A 23,060-nucleotide genomic window follows, 5' to 3' on the forward strand; every position below is an offset into this window, starting at 1 on the left:
CAACTAATTAGGGGGGAGTGAGAAGTGTGCGAATTGGTTTCTTTTAACGGTTCGGTTATTTGGGCTGTGCTACTTTTTTTTGGTGTTTGGTGTAAATTATTTTGTTTGACCGTTTGACGATGCTGGTATGCATTATATAGTTGTTATGTATTTTTCAACTACTATCAAAAAGCGGACCTCTTCTCCATACATTCACGTACTAAGCTGACGAATGCGGCACTTAAATTAATGATTAAGCATTACAATAAATGATTACGCAAGTCAAAAACTAGACATTTTTTTTCTGAAACATAAATTATATCTCACAGCCAGCATTAAATAACCTGTAATCTTTCACAACGTTAGTATTTTTCTTCATAACACCTCGTAATATTAGCTGGAACATTAACAATAGTGGGATTCACCCTAAGTTATGACAGGTGGTCTTACCCAGCAGGCTTTATGAAATCTTATGTAATAGACGCTGAAATAACATGACCTAGATTTGTGTGGGACGGTGTGTATGTCTATGTGAGGTAAAAGATAATAGGTGAAAGTTAAATTGCAGTAAGTTGCGAAGAAAAGTAAAAACAAAACTCACAATTATGGAGATGTTTAATAAATACCTGTTAACCACTATAATTGATTGAATTTTTTACAAATTATTGTAACTTTTTCGTTAAGAACAGCGTATGTATTTGTAATTTGATCAAGAAGAAAAAAACAACAGAATAGCTACCTTTAAGTAATTTGATCAAAAAAGAAAAAAAAAGGCCTAAATGTAATATTTTCTCATCTTGAGACAAAGTATTAAAATATTTCATGCCTAAGCAACAGACTCATAAAGAACTAGTTTCATAAAATTACCCGAATAAACGATGTTTTATATATTCTAACAAGAAAAAACACTGGAAGAAAATTGCTTTGTGTTCAGTAAAATTTTCAGTAAATTATTTTCTCTTGTACGTAATGTTTTTTCGCTAGGTAGTTTCTAATTAGTAAATAATTTAGTGTGGGTCTTCTTAGCTTTGTACAAGCAATTTGCAGTTTGTTTCTTAGGCGGGACAGTGGGTGACAACTAAGAGTAGAATGCTTTCTTGCAACTTTAATAGCGCTGGGAATGTAAGTCTTGTTGGGAAATTAGAAAGGAATTTTAGACCAGTTTTTTGCTGGTCTGAATAAGACTATACAAGGTGTTGATTTGCATTTGTGCCATAGTTCAGGAGGAGGACATACAATACGTAAATAATCGATTGGAATTACAGTAGATGGGAAAAAACTAATATGCACTGCTTTTTTGTCATTGTAATGTCGTGGTATTTCCGAAGTAATCCAATTTTATGAATGAAGTTTATGAGTGATCGTTGCTTATGCTTTGTGTTTGCGTTTGTGTGAGGGTGCAGCACGGTTTTAACGCCAGTAACATACGCGTCAAGTTTAAATAAGGCTAGATGACATTTACGGAATTTCGAAAAAAAATTAAAGAAAAAAAATTACGTACCAATTTTTTTATTGATTTGGGTCGAGAATCATTAGCATAATTACCTCCTTTAATATGGCACGGATGCAAATCAACAGCTTGTATTATGAGTAAGTAACATTTTGGATGACTGTGTTGGTGTAAAGTGTTTGCTACTTATTCGCCTGAATACTATACAACGGATTTTGATAAAATTCGGCAGTATTTTTGTCGCATTGAGGATAATTCACTTCACGTATAACTACAAAGTAAGGTCTTAGTACTTTCTACATCAGCGTGTACAATAATAATTTAAGATAATTACCGAATCACCAATAAGTTATTGCATTGTTATTGAATTGTAATAAGTAGTTTATTAACAAACTTTAATTGGTTTTAATAACAATTAATACCAATAAAATATTTAAAGATATTATTTTATTCATCTTAGCAGTAATTTCAATTACTCGCACTATCACATGTCTATCTAAGCCTCCTCCGTGATCTAAGCTGACACGGGGTCCGAACTTGCTACAAGCTTGCCTACCAAGTGAGCGTGAACCCCAGGCTTAAAACGACCAATTACAGCTCAACATGTACCAAGCATAACACCTGACGGTAGTACTCTAAATTCCTGCTGCCGAGAGCACCAGCAATTAGTACAAGCACGGTTTGTTTATGTTATGCAAGAGCACTCATATTTCATTTATTAAAAACTCGCTAACTAACGCTAGGAGATGAGCGCAGTAAAAAGGAGTTGACACTATGATTTTGCTGTGCTTTTGCTATGAAAGGTTTGTAAATTTTTTGCTCTAGACTAGCGTTCTAGGACTTATTTTCACCAACAACATAATTCTTAAAACAACTATTTACTTTGAAAATTGGACATAAACAGTAAAATTTTAAGAAAACTTCGTAAACTTGGGCGTAAGGGTATACACAGTAATGATCTTATATTATTTTTTTTAATACCGAGAAACCAAAATAGATAATTTGAAAATTTTATTCACAATTTTATAGCTAGACTAGATTCCACCAAAAGACTAGAAGCTCCAAAATCTAGATTCTTAAGTATTAGGTGCATACGAAAATACCCCAGTACCTATCTATCATGGTATGTTGCGAGTTATTTTTTGACGTGACATTTTGAATCAACTGTATATTTCGGCATACCTACATGAAGTTAATAGAAAATTTTAAAACCAAAACCACTTTTAAAGTCCATCCAACAGAGTAAACGGCCCTAACTCGGTAGAAAATATGAAGTAAATATGTTCTATCGGCCATGCACTTGAGTGCAGTAATATTCCGCTCAGCTTATGGCGTGGATCTGCCAATTTGCCGACCGGCTACAGTGAGTAACGAGCCGCTAGTGCTTACGCGGTTTCACTTTAAAAGGGATTGAAGTATGTAGGTAGGTACATATTCTGTTGGGAGTATAGGTGATATGATTTTATTATTGTTGTTGGTTTTGAATAAATGAATTTTTGGACCAGGATAGCTTTGTGTGAATAGACTATTAGTTTTTTATGGGTAACTTTGATATAAACCTCAAAAACTAATCTACTCGGTCCTGATTGATAAAATCCATATCCTCCATTCCTTTATGTATTACTAGCTTGCAAATCGGTCCAGCCGTTTTTGCGTGTAAGCGTAGCAAACAAACGGACTTTCACATTTATAATATTTGTGGGATTTAGATGGTAACTAGAATATACTGTCCATATAGAAGAAAAATATCAATTATAAGAAATTATGAGAACTCATTATCTTAATCATACACTGACGGAAATACACAAATAAATCAGCAAAAATAGTGACAAATTGTGTCTCGTAAGCAACACAAAATAATGAGTAGGAGGTAGCTATTTCGGAAATAAGAATCCATAGTAATGGAATAAAGTTTCCCTCAGTCCAACCGTGTCTCACTTCTTTTTTTCCTCCATTTTTTGGCATTTCTCAAGCTTATCTGCATACTTACTTAAATCGCTTCAGCAGTTTTGGCGTGAATGCGAGATAGACAGAGTTACTAGGAATTAATAATATTAATTTTAGTAAACCATGGTACAGATACCAAGGTAGGTACTCTGCACAGCTTTGAGGTCTTAGTCTGCATAAGCTATAGTTCCAGCAAGTAATTCTCAGCAACAGTGAAGTTTCAGTTAGTAACAGGTATAAACATATTACACTGGAAGCGGCTTCTGCTGAACTAAGATGCTCTTATGTTCAGTTCTAATATTATAAGAACTTTAATATTTTGATTAAGTTAGAACACTGTGTTATTCTAAAATTTAGTTTCAAACCTCCTGTTGTTGTTTTTGACTTACAATAATTAACATGAAATATTTAGTACTAACTTTAGAAATACCTAAAGAACATATTTTACCGCGTTATTTAAAGCTGAAATTTAAGACGACCACGAAGTGAGGTAATTTCCTATGCAGTATTTGTACTGGAAGAGAAATGCTGTATATTGATTCTAATTAACTACATTAAACAAGGATATGTTTGACAAGATTAAATGGAAAGGAAATGAGAAGTAAATATTTCACATCACTTGAGCTTAATTTCTGTATCTACCCAGTTTACCTACATCATTAATAGAATGGTGATTTTCCTTCCGGCTATCAATAGACTTGAATTTTCGGAAATCATTTGAAGTACTTACGCAACTCTTCATTAAGTTGTTAAAAGAAGTTGGAAATGTATCTTAACATATTACATACTTAAGATATTAGCCTTAATTGATAAAAGATGAAAATTATTTGAGAATTGTTTAGTAAAGTATATGTATTTCCACATGAAATAAACAGCACACATAATTTGCTAAAACCAATTTTGTTTACTTTATCCACATTAACTTAATTCGTATTCAACCAACGGAATGTTTCTCCAAAACAATTTTTCTGACTATAATCCTGTGACAAACTCACGTACACGTCACATGGCATATAGGAAAACGAGCGAGAAATACATGTTTTATTGTATTTGTGAGCAAACTTCATTTGGTATAACCACTCGAAGCTAATCGATGGAGTCGTAAAACATATCACGCTTGCCACGTTACTATGAGACGGTATAGGCAGGAAAGACTGATAGCGTCCTCTTCACTCTAATATAAATAGAAAAGTTTGGCTGTGTGGTTTGTTTTTCTTTTAGACAGTACCTAAACACTGCATGGATTTCGATGAAAATTGACTATATCTCATCATCATCTCTGGATCCTTTTCCCAACTATATTGGGGTCGGCTTCCAGTCTAACCGGATGACTTTATATGACTATATCTACTATATATATGTATAAGTAGAATAGTTACATCGGATTAATACATATTTGTACTCATTTTCAGTAATCGAATAACATACAAAACATACATAGTTTCATCAGGAAGCCGGTGAAACCGCTGAAGGAAACCTGTAGGTTATGCGTCTAAATTATATTTTACCCGGGTGCGAGAAGTAGGTCCTTCAGGGTTACAGCTACTTAAACCACAATATTAATCTGAAACCTTAAACAACGACTTCTTTTAGAAATTCCATCACAAGATAGTGCCTTCTAAATTACGGTAAATCATAAAAAACTACCTAACTAATATTTGCATTATACGGCTGGCTATATTCGCACGTACGTCGCTCCATGTCAAGCTAGCGAGTAATGTAATGAACCGGCAGAATTCACCCCTTATCTTGTTTTCCACTTAGGAGCATACGTGGTTACGTGAATTGTATGGTTTTGTGTTTTGACGAGCATGCTGGTTTTTTATTTGATGTAAGAGTGGGTTGAGCATTACATGTGAGTCAGGAATGAAATAAAGAAAAAGAAGCCATGACTTGTAAAATTATTCAATTCTAGCTAGCTAACAAGGGCTGTAACGTTTTGGATTTTTTTTAATATTGAGTAATTTTTAATCGACTTACCAAAAAACGAGGAGGTTTACAAATTCGGATATTTGTGTTTTTTTTCCTACTTAAGTACAAGTTATAGGTATACCTATTATGTATAAAATATTATACATATATAGAATACCATTACATATTTACACCTAAAACAAACAATATTAGTCGGTTATTTGTCAGAAAAACTCTTAGCCCGTATGTTTTCCTTCACCAGAGCAGCGCAAAAATAATGTGATAGGTGAAAAAGAAGGGATTCTATCCTCCTTAACCTTTGACGGAATAGAATGGGGGATATACATCGTAGCTCTGAAAATGTAACTGCAGTTTTTAGGGCAACGCACATAAAAAATATATATTTGTATTTCAGAAAGCATAGTTTTTACCTTGGCCTACAAATCATAGTTGTAAAAATGTGTTGTGTAGTGTTGTCAAAACTAACATTAGGTTTTAAGATATACTGTTACTAGCAAAATTATGGATATATGTCTGAAATAAATGATTTATTATTATTATTATAGGTATTTCATAGGTATTTTGATGACGCCCCAATTTTGAAGGTACCAACAATTGTGAAGGTAATTTTCTAGTTTCACTGCAACGTCAGACAATCAACATACCTTATAATATAGCTCAGAACATGTTGCAGGTAAATTCACGTTAGCTCATGAATTCTTGGAAAATCTGTTGCATTTACATCAGCTTGTTTCAAAATTCTGAGTTATACCGCTTTTAGTAGAGTGACAATATTTAATAGTAAATAGGTATCTGAGATTTTGCAAGATGTCTAGTACCTTATACTAGGAGATAATCCATACTTTAATATTATAAATGCAAAGATAACTTGTCTATCGCTCTTGCTAAAACTGTTAAGCCGATTTAAATGCGATTTAGTTCACAAATAATCTAGAGCCTGAGCCAGAACACAGGGTGCATTTTATCCGTCTGCGAGAAGTAGTTCACTCGAGACGCTGGTATCACTATAAACACATAATTCTATCACTGACACCACACATTCCTTAAATTAATACATAACCAAACAGAACAATCCTCTCATTAAATCTTGCCTAAGTTCAAACACAGGAGTAATTCTACTAAGCCTAGTAAATCTCGCTGGAGAGGTATTACCGGCTGAATACATGTTCGTCAAAGTCAGCGCTTTAGTTCTCCTATGTGCTGTCCGAGTTACTGATGAGCACATTCATTTGAGGTGAGGCTGCAGCTTTTGTGGGAGTAGCTTTAAGTGGAGTTAGTGACGGTGCAGTTTTTATGGGTGCTGCTTTAGGGGAATTAAATGTAAAGGTTTTTAGGATTTATCACTTTAATTAAATGAATAGAAATATAATAATATTTACTGCTACTTTGTTTTGGTGTCCTGAAGACAGGATCTCTTAAACTGGACTGAACAGGGATTGCTAGGGACATCACCGAATCGAGATTGCAATTTGCTGAAGTGCTTGCAAAGAAATACAAAACTTTTAGTATCACGCATCCTCAGTCCATTACAATCACAACTTATAGATGAAAAAGCTTGCAGCAAAAGATAACACAATAGGCCTTAACACAAATTGACTCACATTCTCCACAGGAAAAATCCAAATGAACTTGACAAATTCAGTACAATGTGAAGCAATTGTCGCCTTCATTCACTCGGCAACTCAATATGTTAGACTGTGGTGATATTGTGCCTACAAATCACCGTCGCGGCAGGTGAATTTAATCAAAAGCGGCACAGATTGCCAGCCACAGTCTAATTTACGATCTCCTAATAGACTGCTTGGGGATACTACTATGGGTATCAAGATGGGATGAAGGTGATTTTTGTGTGAGTTCCTGTTATATGTATTGCAGGAGTTTTCATTAGTATTGGTCTTTGAATTCGGACTTGGATTTCGTAAATTATTTGAAAAGAGAATATATTTTTAGTTTTTAAATGGATGTCAATGTCTTTTTTGTAAGGCTAGTCCTCGGCCGCAATAATCGCTTACCAGCCAATATGCCTATTTGGAGCAAACGACTACCTATCACATTAAAATGGAACTCAAAGGCAGTGTTTGAAGATACCTGTCTTTACTGTAAGTTGTACCATTTCACTATTACGATTATCGATTATCGATTTGACCAATCGGTGGGTTGTACACGGCTGGTTATGGTTTGGTTATCGTAATAATTAAATGGTGCAACTCATTCTTAAACTACTACAAATCTATGGTTAAACTATGTATATCAGGTGCTAAAAAATATAAGTATTATAAGGGTTTCTCAATTTACAAATCCGTTTCTTTTTTGACAATCGTAGTAGTGGTTCCATCTCTGGTGATTAACCCAGGACTTGATCAGATCGGAGTTGGCGAGTGATGCCATCTAGTGCTGGCTATATTTATACACAGCCTTTGTCGAAGCTGATTGATGACTTAACGAGGCATTTGCGCTTTGATTTAGGGGGGGGGGGGTAGGCGGTTATAGAAGGACTTAGTTGCCATTAAAAACAGTGTGATTTTTTGGAAATGAAATTAGAGGTATTATGAATTCCAAACGAATTTCAGTAATATAAGAAATAATGAAAACTAGTTGTTCTCAGTGGTCTAGTAGTGGTTCGGAGGAATTAAAAACCGCTTTAGGATTAACAGTAGACTATTTAACAGACGTAATCTAGATAAAGGCCAAGTTTCTGGAAAATCCGTTTTGTAGCTTTTGCGTGACTCTTTCACAAAGATTTTGAGAAAATTCCACACAATTGTACTTTTATGTTTTGTAAGGGTGCGTCCACATCTGGCGAATGTGCCGCGAATGCGCAGCTCGCGAGTCGTTTGCGACCTGCCCGCGAGCTGCGCGCGTGCAGTGACTGCAATAGCTTGGTGCGCCTCTTTAGCGCAACTCATGCAAGGCTCGTATAGAGCGCGCGATCTGCGCGCACTCAGTTCTCGCCCTTACAGTTCCGTTTATTATTTAATAAAGAGCGCGTCGCGCGCCGCCTGCGCGAACTGCGCGCGGGCGGCGCAGAAGCGGCGCACGAACAAAAATGCACGCGCGCAGCTCGCGGGCAGGTCGCAAACGGCTCGCGAGCTGCACATTCGCGGCACATTCGCCAGATGTGGACGCACCCTAATGTTAGTGACATTATAATAAGTGCGCTGTGAAGTCTTATAAAAAAAAACCATATCAAAAAGTAGACTTGACACGATTAAGCCCATTGACACCAAGAAGAAAAATGAGATACTTAGAAAAAAATACTGACTACATAATAAAAAAAAATGACTTTTTATTACTTAAATTAAAATCTTGATTTCGGTAACTTTAGGGTTTTTGATTTAGATTTTTTATCCTAAAGAGTAGTTAATAAAAGAAAAAACAAATGAAATCGCTTATGCCATTAACATCAAAGACGTATGGATTTAATGCGGTTACGAAGTTAATGTAGACGAGTCCCCCATTATTTAAATTAGGGGACTTTAGCTAAATATACGGGTATCCGTGTCGACTGCAGGCGGCAAAGTCGGGGTCCCTTAATCATACCCGGTAATAAGATATGTGTGCGGTAATAATATACCATTTATTACTTGGGGCAAATATTGTGTTTATGAGGGAAAGTTAAGCATTTTTTTGTTTTTGTTCTTATGCCGAAAAATGGTTAATTTTATCAAATTTTAATCATAGCAAAGAGCTGACTAATTAAAGAAAATATCAGTGATCAGTGGTCCCCCATTTCTTCTTAGCATAAACTACAATAATGAATTGATAGTCATGGAGTATAATACAATGAACTGAATAATATGTATTTTTTTCTAATTTACGCGTGATATAATATTAAAATGATTAGAATAAATTATGCTGGATTCATAAATTAAGATTATTAAATTAAATATTCATAACATGATCAAAAAATTCAATAAAAACAAAGTATTTTTGACAACTTTCAGAATTACAATTGAAAAAGTTCTATAGTTTAGCTTCAATAAATGTTTTTATCGAACTTAAAGTAGCGTAGGTAAACGTATACATAACCTTACCATCTGTTTAATATAACTTTTTGAATAAAATCAAAAAAGAATATAAGAATAATTCAACCTTTGCAAGTTTTATTTTATTTGAATTTTATTGTATTCTTGTACTTGACCAACTTCAGTGATATTAAGAAAAAAACGTGTGGGACTTTTATCAATACTAATTCTTTATTAGCATTCTATTTTCTCGTGTTGTAGGCAATTCGTATAAATATTACTCGGGAAGAGTATAGCTTACATATAGTCAAAGAATTTTCTAAATCGGCCCGGTAGTTTTGGAGCATTCTAAATACAAACAAATAAACAAAAAAAAATCCTCTTTATTAGAGGTAAATTATTATAGATATAACATACTCACATAAAAATGGTCATTGCATTTGTTACGTGCGATTAATGTGAGTGTGTATATGTATCGGGATTAGAATCATAATTGTCCAACGTCCAATTGTCTAACTTTTTTTCTAATACCACTGCTTGCACTAAAACACCCTTCCAGTGACCAAGTTCAAGCTGTCCAAAGTTTATTCACATCCAATATACATCAGTGGAACTTATACTAAGTGATTGACCCTCGCTCCCGAAGCCATCAGCCTAATCAATCAGCGTCCAGCCCTCGCATCTCGTATGCTATTAAACATTTACTCCTATTGTTCGGTAATTCTGATTCTTCTGTATGCCTGATAAGATTTTGGGAAACAAAAGTTTTGGGCTTTCTTTTGTATGGCTGGTGTTTTTATTAATGTGGACATGTTGTTGTGTGTTAGGATAATATAACATTGTAGTCAGTAATATTACAGTTAGAGTGGATTCACACTGCAGACTAAACAGTCGACCAGTTGACAATTTTTGGTTTCAATCATTGTTTTCAGCCGTTCTGATACCGGCTAGATATTTGGCTAGATAATGTTCGTAGTAAATACTATTTATATCTTTATACTGATTTATGAGCACATATAAACTATCGGCCGACTAAAAGATTGTATTGTTCAGGTAGTCTAAAGTTAGATCAATTTTGTTGATAATTTGATAAGAATGGTGAGACTAAAAAGACTATTAATTCAAAACATGTATGTATTTTTTTCTGATACGAAATCTTTAAGTATTTTTGCAACTGAATTACTTGAGAATGATGTTCAGTCTATTTTTAAATATTATATCTTAGTACATAAATACTTGGAGCTTCAATGCCGACATCAAAAGACATACACTCATATACATACGTATGTATGTATGTATGTGCGTCCATCTTGGAAAACCGCTGGTGCGGTTACATGGCACTCACGTCTAATGGCGGGCCTACACTTGCGGTAATCAAATAGACGGCTTAATGCTTTTGTAAAATGTCGCAGCAATTGGTTTGTATGAATTGCTTTTTATCTGGGTGCGCGAAGTAGTTCACAGTGTTAAAACCATAAACCAATGCGAAAGTTACTCTGTCTGTCTGTCTGTTACGCTTTCACGTCTAAGCCACTGAACCGAATTTAATAAAATTTGGTACAGAGATACAGTTGACCTTGAGAAAGAACATAGGATAGTTTTTATCCCGGACTTTTGAAGAGTTCTCTTGGAAATGCGATATAACCGAACTCGACGCGGGCGAAGCCGCGGGCGGAAGCTAGTTAAGTTATAAGATAACATTTCAAATTGATGCAGTATTCAGAAATCTGTTAAAGAATCGCGTCTTCACACTTTTTAAACTTTGCCTTTTTGAAACTAGGGATTGTTTACCTACACGAAAAATGCTCTGTAAACAAAATATTAAAGTATCTAGTATCTACCTACATGATTAATGCCTCCTATTTCCTTGGCTACGTGTAACATAACTGCCCAATTTATCACAGGTAGGTACAAATGGCGGAGAAAATTCTGTGCGGTAACGGTCATATTTGTTACAAAATATTTAGAACGACAATTTTTTTAGTCTTTACGAAGGTCGAAATTCGAAAGCTTACCTTTGAAAACCTGTATTAACCAAACATTATAGAGGTACTAACAAAGGTGAGTTTGCTACGCTTTCACGCGAAAACGGCTGAACCGATTTGGATAAAATTTTGCTCAAAGATAGATGGTATCTTGGAAATGGTTTTTTCTGGGTTTTTTTAAAGTAGTAACAGACAAAGTCGCGAGTAAACTTAAGTACAACATTTGCATATTTATATAATAGCAAGCCTCATACAGATCAAACTAGAGACAGTTTGTCTTTACAAACAAACTTGAAATACGTTTATCCCAAAGGCAGTATTATATCAGAAGTTGTTAGTTCATCTCATCTCCCGGGATTACCTGTTGAAGCTGAGAGAAGCCTCGAAGTATTCAATTTGTCACCTAATAGAGATGTTCTAGAATTTTCTATGAATTTGGTTTTGTTTTTCATGTGTTGAGAGACAGAAAAAATGGATATCAGACTACTTATTTGTATCAAGGGTACAGGTGTTATTTGATCGTAGCCCTCGAAATACTTTTTTTTGTTTTTGCTTTCATAAAAGTTTGGGCATGTAGCAAAATATTATTATTGCTATTTTTTTTTTGTTATAACGCATCCAAGCAATTTGATCAGCCTTAGTGACATTTTAGATTACATACCAACTGATTTTATTTTATCTCATTCATACACTCCACTGCAAAATAAACGGGTAAGTTAACCCAATAATAAAAATGGCCATAAAGCAAATTCAACATATAAATCTTGCCAAGAAAACTGATAAAGACGCACAATTTCCGCAGGCACTCACGGGCCAAGTTTTTAATATTCACAAGTCAGGAACGGACGGTATGCTTTGAAAAATGTTCCATTAAACTTTTCAATATGACATAAATGCACTTTCCGTATATTTGTCTGGAACTTGCTGTTTCTTGCGGCTTTACTCGCGTCTTGAGAGGAGCTCGGAACATTCATTAAAAGATTGCTACTAGTTTATTTTCAGAGCGAAATATATTTAATTGCACGTTAGAAGTTGGTGGTTGTCGCGGTTCCTGATGTGTTTAATTTCAAAATAAACGACGAATTGGGTAGTTAGCTACTCCTTATCCTGAAGCCGGTAAAAAGTGGCTTTTAACATTAGGATCCGTCGATCGGAGTGAACAGGTGACAATTAAAAAAAACAGCTACGGAAAACACGTTAAATAGTTTTCCATTCATTGATTTGTCCCTGAAACCTAATGGATCTACAGTTAAATATTATACACTACTATTTTAATAAAGAACACACATAAGTAGGTACATAAACGCAGATATTCTCAGCACATAAGTACATACAACAAAGCGCCGCAATCATAATGAACGTGAATTTTATAACAAAGAGTAACTAATTAGCAGCGATTTCCAGCATTTCTCTTACAGTACAAATAGTGCATGCAAAATGACCTAATTTCATAATTTATGCTGCGTGTAATGTAATACTCGTTTCCATCTAGCGCTTTTGAATTTCATGTTTGAAAAAGGGCTGGTTATTTTGGCATGGCTGTGTATTTAGCACAATATATGAACAAATTTTAATATATGAAATCTGTGCAAAATTTTTAAAGCTGAAAGTAATTCTAGGAACTATTGAACCGGGTCAAATTCGCTTGATGACCTTAAAACCGTCATATTCCGTCGTAGGCCTTTTTATGTACCAGGGCCGCGTTAACTTACCTATTCGATAAATCCCGCAGCCCCGGCAGGCCTTGGCCCCGCTGGGGTTGCTGACATTTCTTCAAACACACTTATGACAAAGACTAGCTAAACTAGCGATCAAAGTTGCGACTGGGAACAGTAGAAAAAGTTTAAGATATGTTATAAGTACATGAAGATTAAGGGACATGGCACAGTATAGCGGCACCACAACAGCACGGCTCCACACCAGCATTTAAGTTGTCATTCAATTTAGAGCATTAAATCGTGTATATTATAATATATTTCGTAATGTCAATATGAAAAAGCCAACGGCGAGCATTCAACGCGCTTGCCGCTACCACACAACTCGGCTCGCCGCTCGCGTGCTGCAAACGAGCGGACCTCATGCGTACAGCGCGCCGACGGCGTGCTAATTACGCGCCGACTCCGAGCCGGCAGCGAAACAACGTCATTGAGTCGTGTTCAATCATAACTGTCTTAAAATAACATTGAGTTTGCGGTGACAGCAAGCTTACACCTCGCGGCCGGCGCGCCGACGGCGCTCCGACACGGCGAGCGGACAGCGCGTGGTTAGCGCGCTGGCAGCTAGCCGTAGTCTAAATTCGAGGCGACGCCGTGCTGCAGCCGTGCTGTTGCGGTGCCGCTATAATGTGCCATGACCTTAAAAGACGCACTGCAAACTCTAAGTCGGCTGACGAACGAAAATCGGCAGACGAATAATAGTGTGCACATTACAAGAATCAGAAGTACGACGGGGATCATTCCGACTAAAATTTTGATTGGGTTCACAATACTTATCCTTCAAAATAATCTATCAACTAACCTTCAGAACTATCGGCCGATAGTTTAATCTATAGTATACAAATTCTAAGATTAGCTGAGTACGTGACCAGTCCAACATCATTATTACGCAAGCAACTACTAATTCCCTAATTTATTCTGTAAGTCTTGATTCTATTAACTTTTAGAAGTATCCCAAGCAAAAACACGGTTCAATCTCCAAGGGATTTCGGTAGTAATCTTACTGGATAAAGAATATCTTCAAAAACATGTTAAGCTTACTGATTGGATGTATTAAATTTCGCTTTTTGTGAACTTATGAAGGCGGAAAATGGAGAGTCAGAAGTTTTGGCATTTTTTATGTAATCATTACTTTGTTTTTATACCTACCTATTTTATTATTTGAGTTGGCTCAGCATGTCTTCTTCTTCCACACCTTACTATCAAAATACATCCATTGTATCTATGGTCGCCATCTTCCTCTGTATGTATCCATCCACATTCCTGCTCAGAAGCTTCCTCATAACATGATTGAGGATCAAAATGAGATTCATGCCATTGGGATTTTCTATGTACGTCGAAAATATTTAGATTTTTGTCTGCAATCAAAGTAAACGTTGAAAAAATTAAAGTGTAAGCTGCCCTTCATGGCATAATAAGTACCTTTAAAAAATTGATGTAGCTCTTTAACTCTTTATGTATATCACGCTCTTCAAGGGGCATAATATGAGGCCTAATTTAGATATACAAAACTTAAGACAGTGTGATTTTGATTGGGATCTGTGAAGTAATATATAAGTATTAAGAAACGTAACATTTGTTAGGTATTTAGTTTTATTAACCTTAAGGTTAAACATTAAAAATTAAACATTAAAGTAGCTGTATTAGAACTAAACATAAGAGCGTCGTAGTTCAACAGAAGCGGCTTTCAGTGTAATATGTTTATACCTGTTACTAACTGAAACTTCACTGTCACCGAGAATTACTTGCTGGAACTATAGCTTATGCAGACTAAGACGTCAGAACTAGCTGCTGGTAGCAGGAATAATATACTATGTACATATAGAAGTTCTAGAGGTATAATAATATAGACATGAATATAGAAGATATATAATATAGTACCTTAGGCAAGTGTACGGTTCGGAAGCTTATTAAACGCTGTTTTTTGGCTCGGTGTCAGGTTTAGGCAAAAACGTATCAGGTTTCAATTGTCAACTGTTTGTTTATTTATTTATTTAACAGTTTATGTACACAGTTGCTGAGACAATAAATATAGAAAATATAAAAATAGAACATTCAAGTACAAAGGCAATGCTTATTTCTAAAGAAATTTCTTCCAGCAGGCTCGCTATAGGAGAGTTTCAATAAAGATAAAGCAAAGATGTTGGTCAATTAAGCACAACACTCGTTGACAAACACGAACCGAACGTTATTCCACAGAATCGCCGATCGGAAAATCCACTAGTGTAAAGTGTAAAAGCGCTGTAATGATAAAACATTGCAAATTTAAAGTCATTATGATCAAATAAAGTGAAGTAAAACAGTGTGATGTAATAATTTAGATTTACGATTACAACACAAATGATTTATGTCCGAAAAATATTTCATTTCCCAGTGATACGAACGTAATCTACTGTAATCGGATTTCACGGTTTTACGCCACTTCAGTTTTACTGTTTTAATAAAGAAGTTTGTAATAATCTTTTTTAGTCTCCATTTGAAAAGTGATCAATTATTAAATTACCTAGATAATTCTCTCAAATATTCTTAAAAACGTAAAAAAAAAATAAAATTACTGTTTTAGGCACAAGGAAAAAGCGTTAATTGAGACTACGGGCTTAATCAAAGAAACTCTATTATTCAGCGATTCAGTAATAGAGAAGAGAAAAAGAAGAGAAACTGAATTAACTTAAAATAAACTTAGGACTCAAGGAATTTTGATAAAGAAAATAATAAAGTCACTTCCCCAAAAATGTTAGCCAAAAAATTTCTTAGAAGAAAATCTTTTCTGATATTCTTTTAGGAAAAATCTTCATTATTTATCCCATTAAGTCAATTACGTTAGATGGATTCATCAATCATATTCCGTAGTTGGAAACTGAAATTACTTTGAGGAAAGTTGGGGAACAATTTGGCTGATTTTGTTAACCCGTTGTAAGAGATAAGCTAAGTTTCGATAACCCTGTATACGGAAGATTAATTTGATGTCATAATATAACCCTTGCTATGTTTATGACAGTCACGATTGATTTCACTTTGACATCAAGTCAAGAACTCTCAAGAACAACAAAGTTACGGATTGCTTTTGTTTTTTTTTTATCTAAGATCAAAAGGGTGATTTTAATTGGAATAGTCACACAGGCTCTAGTTTTCTTGATAACTACCTAACCCTACTAGGAACTAACCTACATCTATAACTTCCTCCAGCGGTTTCACCTGCGTCTCGGGAGACCCACTCCGGGCTCCTGGATGAAATGTAGGCTCTTGTTTTTCTGGATAAATGAGCTATCTAATGTTGAAAGTTTTTGCAAATCGATTTAGTAGTTCCTGAGATTAGGATAAGATTAAGTATAGACAAATTGACAATGTGTAATTGCAAACAAAATCTCCATTAATAGTTTTTCAATAATATGTAGATTACTACAAGCACATCAAATCAACTTTTAAATAAATAAACCGCATCCACCCCACATTTCAATCTTCCTCATGAAATGCAATTCCGCAACCTTGAGCGAAGCCGGTCGCTACTTATTAGCTCGCATGAAGTCACATGTTCAAGGAGTGCGCTCAATTATAAACTAATCGAGTGCGCCTGAGCAAGGCTTGGTAATTGATTCATTTCGTTACGAGTGGAAAGGCCAAGGTTATTTATGGGGACTTGAAGGGAAGGATGGTAAATAAATTACTGTAGATAGGTTTATTTTAAAGTGACATGTGGTTGCCTTGAGAATATTTTGCAGGCTATTTGTGAAGAAAAAACTATCTGTTATAAAAGCGAGATTTAACCGGTTTACTGCAATGTCGTGCACCCAAATGTTTCTTCTGGTCTTCTCGTTCTGGCATGACATTAGAAATTGGTGTGTGAACATATATAAAATCCTCGTGCAATTGCAACCTTAATATGCGAATACATGCAAATATGCACAGTTGTGAACTCGTGAAACAATTTCGTTTGAATCTGAACCAATTGAGATGAAAATTGGCTTAGAGATAAGACTCTAGAGAAGCCTTAATTTTTATCTGGGTGCAAATGTACTTCTGTCGAGATGCGGGTGAACTAGCGGTCTAAAATCTAGTGTTTTACACTCCGCTATCACTTTCTTCATTACATAACTACTGGATAGTTATCAAGTTTCAGTTTGTTATCAAAGCCGGAGTTGGACCAGTCTAGAAGTTCTGTAACCTAGTGCGAAGAACCTCAAGCGGTTCACTTCTAAACTGACTACATACTTAGTTATAGTTAAGTGTTAGTTTACATGTTAAAGTTGAAACCTTATAAATGAGTAGTGGATGCAAGGGTTGAGCACATAGGACAAATTTTATTTCCATAAGTAACCACTAGAGGCGCTGTAAAATTAGCCAGTAAAAATATTTGGAATCGAGTATTGACAAATACTATTGCTTTAAACTCATGGTAGAGGTGTTATTATTTTGTGAGCATTTTTGCAAGGCATGGGTATTGTCTCATAAAGAGAAGCTAAGAGCGTTAATTGCCACTTTTTAAAATTTAGGTTTTCTTAAGACTTGTAAGTAATTTTCTTTGTACTTTTAGCTCTCTAAGAAGAAGTAAGGTGTTCTAGATAAGTGTCTACTTAAATATTTATTTAAAGACCTATTTGGAGATACTATATTATTCTAAGAGTCTGTGTAAACATATGAATAATTTCACACTATTACACTGAATAAACAAACTAAGTATGTAATATAATTGGATTTTGTTTATCTGGTTTTGTATAAACAAGGACAATCATACCTAAACAGATAAATATTAATGTTCGTAGATATGTTCTTAATAGCTGTTCTAAATGATTTCATACTATTTACTTGCTTATATGTGGTAAAAATTGATGGCACGTTATGTGTTCCTATGTATGAACATTTTCAGTTGTCAAAACGCTGATTTAATGATGTTTATGTTTTGGATATTGTCAAAGTTAAATGGAACCCACCCTTATTTATTTATTTACAACTTATCTACTTATTAAATCACAAGTACGGCCTTAAACCAAAGAGGATATAAATACTTATTGGCGCAACAACTCTTCAACTTTTATGAATCCCAAAATACCTGTAGGTATAATCCAACAAACAATTTTCACAATACAGTTCAATGTAAAACCAATAAACAAGCACCACAAATAGATAATTAGTCGATACACATTTAAACAACGCACGCGAACAACACGGCCAATTAGGCCTAAATACATAGATACATACATACACACAAACATACATATATAATTGTCAGTTTGTTTACACAGCGTGTGACTGGCAGTTAACGGCTATGTTAATTGCATTACGAATAGATCTATCTACATGTTGTCAACGTGTTTGCTGGTCTGTAGTGGCTTTGTTTTAATCGGTACCTATGTATTGTTTAAAACAATTTTATTGATGACCAAAAGAAAGCTTACAATCTGCCTAGGCTTTTCCCAACTACTGTTAAGATTTTCACATAGATAAACGATAGACTTGACAACTATGTTCACAGCAAAGGATGTTAAATTTGTTATTGATCATATGAAACGGGGTAAGTCTCCGGGACACGACGGGCTTAGTGTAGAACACTTAAAGCACGCGGGAAAACATCTACCTCGGGTGTTAGCGTTATTATTTAACTTTTGTATGTCACACTCTTATTTGCCTGGGGATATGATGAAAACTGTTGTAGTCCTCATTGCTAAAAACAAAACTAGTGATTTGTCAGATAAAGCAAATTATAGGCCTATCTCATTAGCTACGATTATTGCAAAGGTTTTTGACAGTCTACTAAATAACTATTTAAAACATAGCGTAAAGCTGCACGATGCTCAACATGCTTCAGAAAAGGTTTATCAACCGAAACAGCGATTTTATGCCTGAAAAAGACTGTGAAATACTACACTGATAGCCAAACTCCAGTTTTTACTTGTTTTTTAGACATGTCAAAAGCTTTTGACATGGTATCATATGACATACTGTGGGAAAAGCTATCTAGGGCAAATGTTCCTTCGCACATAATAAATGTTTTTAGATTCTGGTACAAGCATCAGGTTAACTATGTGAAATGGGCAAATGTACTATCGAAAGAGTACACAATGGAATGTGGCGTGAGACAGGGTGGTTTGAGCTCCCCTACTCTGTTTAACATTTATATAAATGAGCTCATTGCTGAGCTAAGCAGTGTGCATGCAGGTTGCTACATAGATGGAATTGCATTTAACAATATTAGCTATGCTGATGACATGGCGTTGTTGAGCCCATCAATGTCAGGTCTCAGAAAATTAATAAAAATCTGTGAATGTTATGCTGAAGAGCACGGTTTGAGATACAATTCAAAGAAAAGTGAGTTACTCATCTTTAGACCAACCAATATGAAATCAGTAATCTATCCCTCAATTACTTTGAGTGGTGTTGTCTTAAACCGTGTTCAACAGTTCAAATATCTGGGACATATTGTTACGGAGAATATGAAAGACGACCTTGATGTTGAAAGGGAGCGAAGAGCATTGGCAGTGAGAAGTAATATGCTTGTACGAAGATTCTCACGTTGCACAGCAGTAAAAATAACACTTTTTAAAGCCTTTTGCCAAGTATTTTACACGTGTAGTCTGTGGACGAACTGTACAAAGAAAGCCATGAATACTCTTCGTGTCCAGTACAATAATGCGTTTAGGATGCTGCTGGGGCTGCCACGCTACTGTAGTGCGTCAGGCATGTTCGCAGATGCGCATACTGATGGTTTTAATGCTATAAGACGCAAACGAGCTGCCTCCTTGTTAAGTAGAGTTCGTGGCAGCACCAACAGCCTCCTAAACGTTATTGCTGGCAAATGGGATTGTCCCATATTGCACTACCTGGGTACTTGCATGTATTGTAAAATGTCATGTAAAATGTGTAAAAATGTAATTTCAATTAATAACTTAATATAATTATAATGATTCAATACATATTCTATTATAATTTCAATGATTAATGTAATGTGATGTAAGGTGGTAATTAATAGTGTACTTTTATTTTATTTTTTAATCAAATGTAATGTATGGGTTATCCTGAAATAAATGATTATTTATTTATTTATTTATTTAAATGGTCACCCATCCGAAGATAGACCACGACAAGAACTTTTTCAGTGTGTATAAAATCCATGGTGTCAGTCAGTCGGTATATTCGTAGCAAATATTTTGATTAAAATCCATGTAAAATTAAGAGTAAATGTTTCCATTAGAGCGGCCATCTTATTTACTGTTATAAATCTGAAAAGTTTCTTTGGACACACTAATTTCAGTCAATACAAGACCAAAAAAATATTTCAGTTTTAGATCGTGGAAAGCTATAGACTTTATTTACCCAGGTGCGCGAAGTATATCAACGGGATGGCTAGTTTTAAATAAACCTCTATTTTACTATCCTAATTCAAGTATAGTCTGCTTTCAAACTTTCAATATGAAACCCAAAATCCTTATTGTGTCTGTCATCATAATATTGTGACATGATTGATGCCTACTTTCGCAGAAAGTGGAATTTCATAAAAGGCTTTCGCCATAATGCGACAGTTAGAAGTCATTGGTGTATGAAAGATGATAAATAAAATCCTTTTAACATGACACAATTTTATGTAACGATGTGGTGGGATTAGGAAGATGTAAAGCAGACATTTTTAATAATGACATCTAGTGAGTAAATGGTATCATTGAAAGACTATTATTACGCCATCTTTTGAGTAATTGTATTAAACTCTTACACGTAATTCAATGTAGTAAAATTGACGATTGAATCTGCAAGATGATATTTAACTTTGGGAGGTTTCGATGACGTGCTTGCGAACTATAATTTTAATACAACCAAAATTACTTACATAATTCTTGCGAACTGTTTAACAAATCTCACGACTTCAAAATAATGTAAAAAATAAAGCACATGCTATATTACATTTTTATTAACTACCAACGCCATCTATTGCAGGCCCGGTCGAAACTTCCAAAGAAACGGCGCCGCGTGCTACCAGTGGAACAGCCGAGAAGAAAACGCGACGCTAGCGCCTCCAACCGCCGTGTCAATGCTGTGAAACATCCCGTAGTACTGAAAGACTTGCCTCCGGGAGGGAATAAGTTTGGTACGTTGAGTTTTATTGTAATTTATGTTGCTGACAACAGATGGCGCTAGGAGACCTCCTATGGGTACTCGTTTTTTATGTATCAACTTTATGTCAATTATTTTTATGATATGTGATGATGATCATGATGATGATGATGATAACATCTTATGAGGGCTTTAAAAATGTATGCCTAGTGCTGTTATACTGTTTTAGATAGCTGGAGAGACTACTTTAGATATAATAGAAACACAGGTCATTTAATTTATATGTTTAAAAATGTCACTATTTACTTTAATATATTTCTCTTTTTCTTCAGTAACATGCGTGTACATACATTCCAGGTGTCAACGGAATGAACATGATCAGCCTCGCACTCCAGGGTCCAACGACGAATCTCCTCCGGCCACCAGCCACTGCCACCATGCCTCTTCAAGCAAGAGCACCCATTGGTAAAGCCCACATCATTGTTTTTCAACCATAGCTGATGCTAAAGAAACATCATAAAGCTTACTATCGCTTTCGAACTAACCACGATGTTATATGACCAACAAACTTCAATAAATTTTTGAATCTTTGCATGATTAAAACCAAACACCACCATTAGATTAAAACCAAAACCTAGCCCTAATAAAATGCACTAATTGGATTCTTCATGCCCAACCCATAGATTCGAAAACCAACACCTGCCTTGTCATAAAATGCACTACGAGGTTATGCTATCCTTAATCAAGCAACCCAAGTTCCTTTGATTATAATAACTGTATAATCAAAGCCAAATCATTGTAGTAATGAAGTAATTCTCTATTTCCAGTCGAGAGTCCGGTAATCAACACGCAGTCGGGTGCCATATCGCTAGCGTCACTGCAACCGCCTCTAATGACTGCCCCACCCCTGCAACCAAGACCTGCAACCACTGGCTCCTTAGACCTCATGCTGCCATTACAACCCAAGTTGCTACCAGGTTACAACCTCCAATCGTCATTCCTCTCCAACACCCTATCAACAGTAAGGCCACCAGACATAGAAAAGAAAGACGATCTATATAAACCCAGAATCGAAGTCATTGTAGAAAAAAGGGAAGCAGAAGACAGTGATGCTTTCGAAGATTCAAATAAAACAGACCAAGTTAATGGCTACAGTGAATCTAGCAATCATAATATATCTGAAGTAGTTGATAATGATAATGTGATTAAAGATGAAATTAATTCTAATCTAATAGACACTAACAGTATTGTGAATTCAAATGATAATGATGATAGTCCCAATAACAATTCTTATTAAATGTTAATTGTAAATGTTTCTAGCTGTGAAACCCCGTTAGATAAAAATGTCTCCCATTAGATTTTATGAATCTGTAATATAAAGAAATCTCTTTTCTTAGAATTTTCTAGTCAATATATTTGTGTCAAATCATGGTATATAAAGGATAAGGCACTTGAAATATTTTTACTTATTGATGATGGGAGTGTAAAGGTGCTATGTGGAAGAAAATTTGAAAAGATTAGAAAAATATGATTGCACTAAAATGTGTATTATAGTTCGGCCATTCAGAGAATGCGTTCCTGACACGTCGCGATTGAACTGACGACGTAATAACATTCATTGATTATTGATATAATAATGTTGTTTTAATGCTCCTCAATTGTTAAAACGGTAAACAACCAGCAAAAATATTTTTATCGTAACTGCAACGCCATTGCAAAGTTACGTCGTCAGTTCAATCGCGACGTGTCAGGAACGCATTCTCTGAATGGCCGAACTATAATTAATGTATAGAAATAGCTTTCCCAGAAGAATGATTTAAGTTTTGATGTTCTTTCCATTTTGCATATAAACAAGCTGATACAATAGTTTCGCTAAGAACGATCTTTTAGTCAAACCAATGACCAAAACTAAAAATTTCTAGTTGATGTAGTTTACGTGTACGAACTGTGAAATATTTTGTATATATATTTTGTAAATGGAAGACATGACAGTGATCAATTTGTAAATAGACTACAGATTTCTTCCTTTTTTGCCAAATAAATATGT

The 23,060-nt window shown here is 35.1% G+C and overlaps 1 protein-coding gene across 1 annotated transcript in view; it reads left to right on the forward strand.

Annotated features, from left to right (window-relative positions):
- LOC124639151 (potassium voltage-gated channel protein Shaw-like) overlaps positions 1-22,558 on the forward strand; it is a 187,563-nt gene extending 165,005 nt beyond the window's left edge. The window contains exons 7-9 of the mRNA XM_047176387.1: positions 20,897-21,047; positions 21,371-21,478; positions 21,841-22,558. Of these exons, the coding sequence (XP_047032343.1) occupies positions 20,897-21,047; positions 21,371-21,478; positions 21,841-22,310 (729 nt within the window). The 3' untranslated portion in view covers positions 22,311-22,558. The remainder of the gene's footprint in view (positions 1-20,896; positions 21,048-21,370; positions 21,479-21,840) is intronic.
- Positions 22,559-23,060: the final 502 nt, after the last annotated feature.

This window comes from Helicoverpa zea, chromosome 18 (genome assembly GCF_022581195.2).
Source record: "Helicoverpa zea isolate HzStark_Cry1AcR chromosome 18, ilHelZeax1.1, whole genome shotgun sequence".
Taxonomy (NCBI): Eukaryota; Metazoa; Arthropoda; class Insecta; order Lepidoptera; family Noctuidae; genus Helicoverpa; species Helicoverpa zea.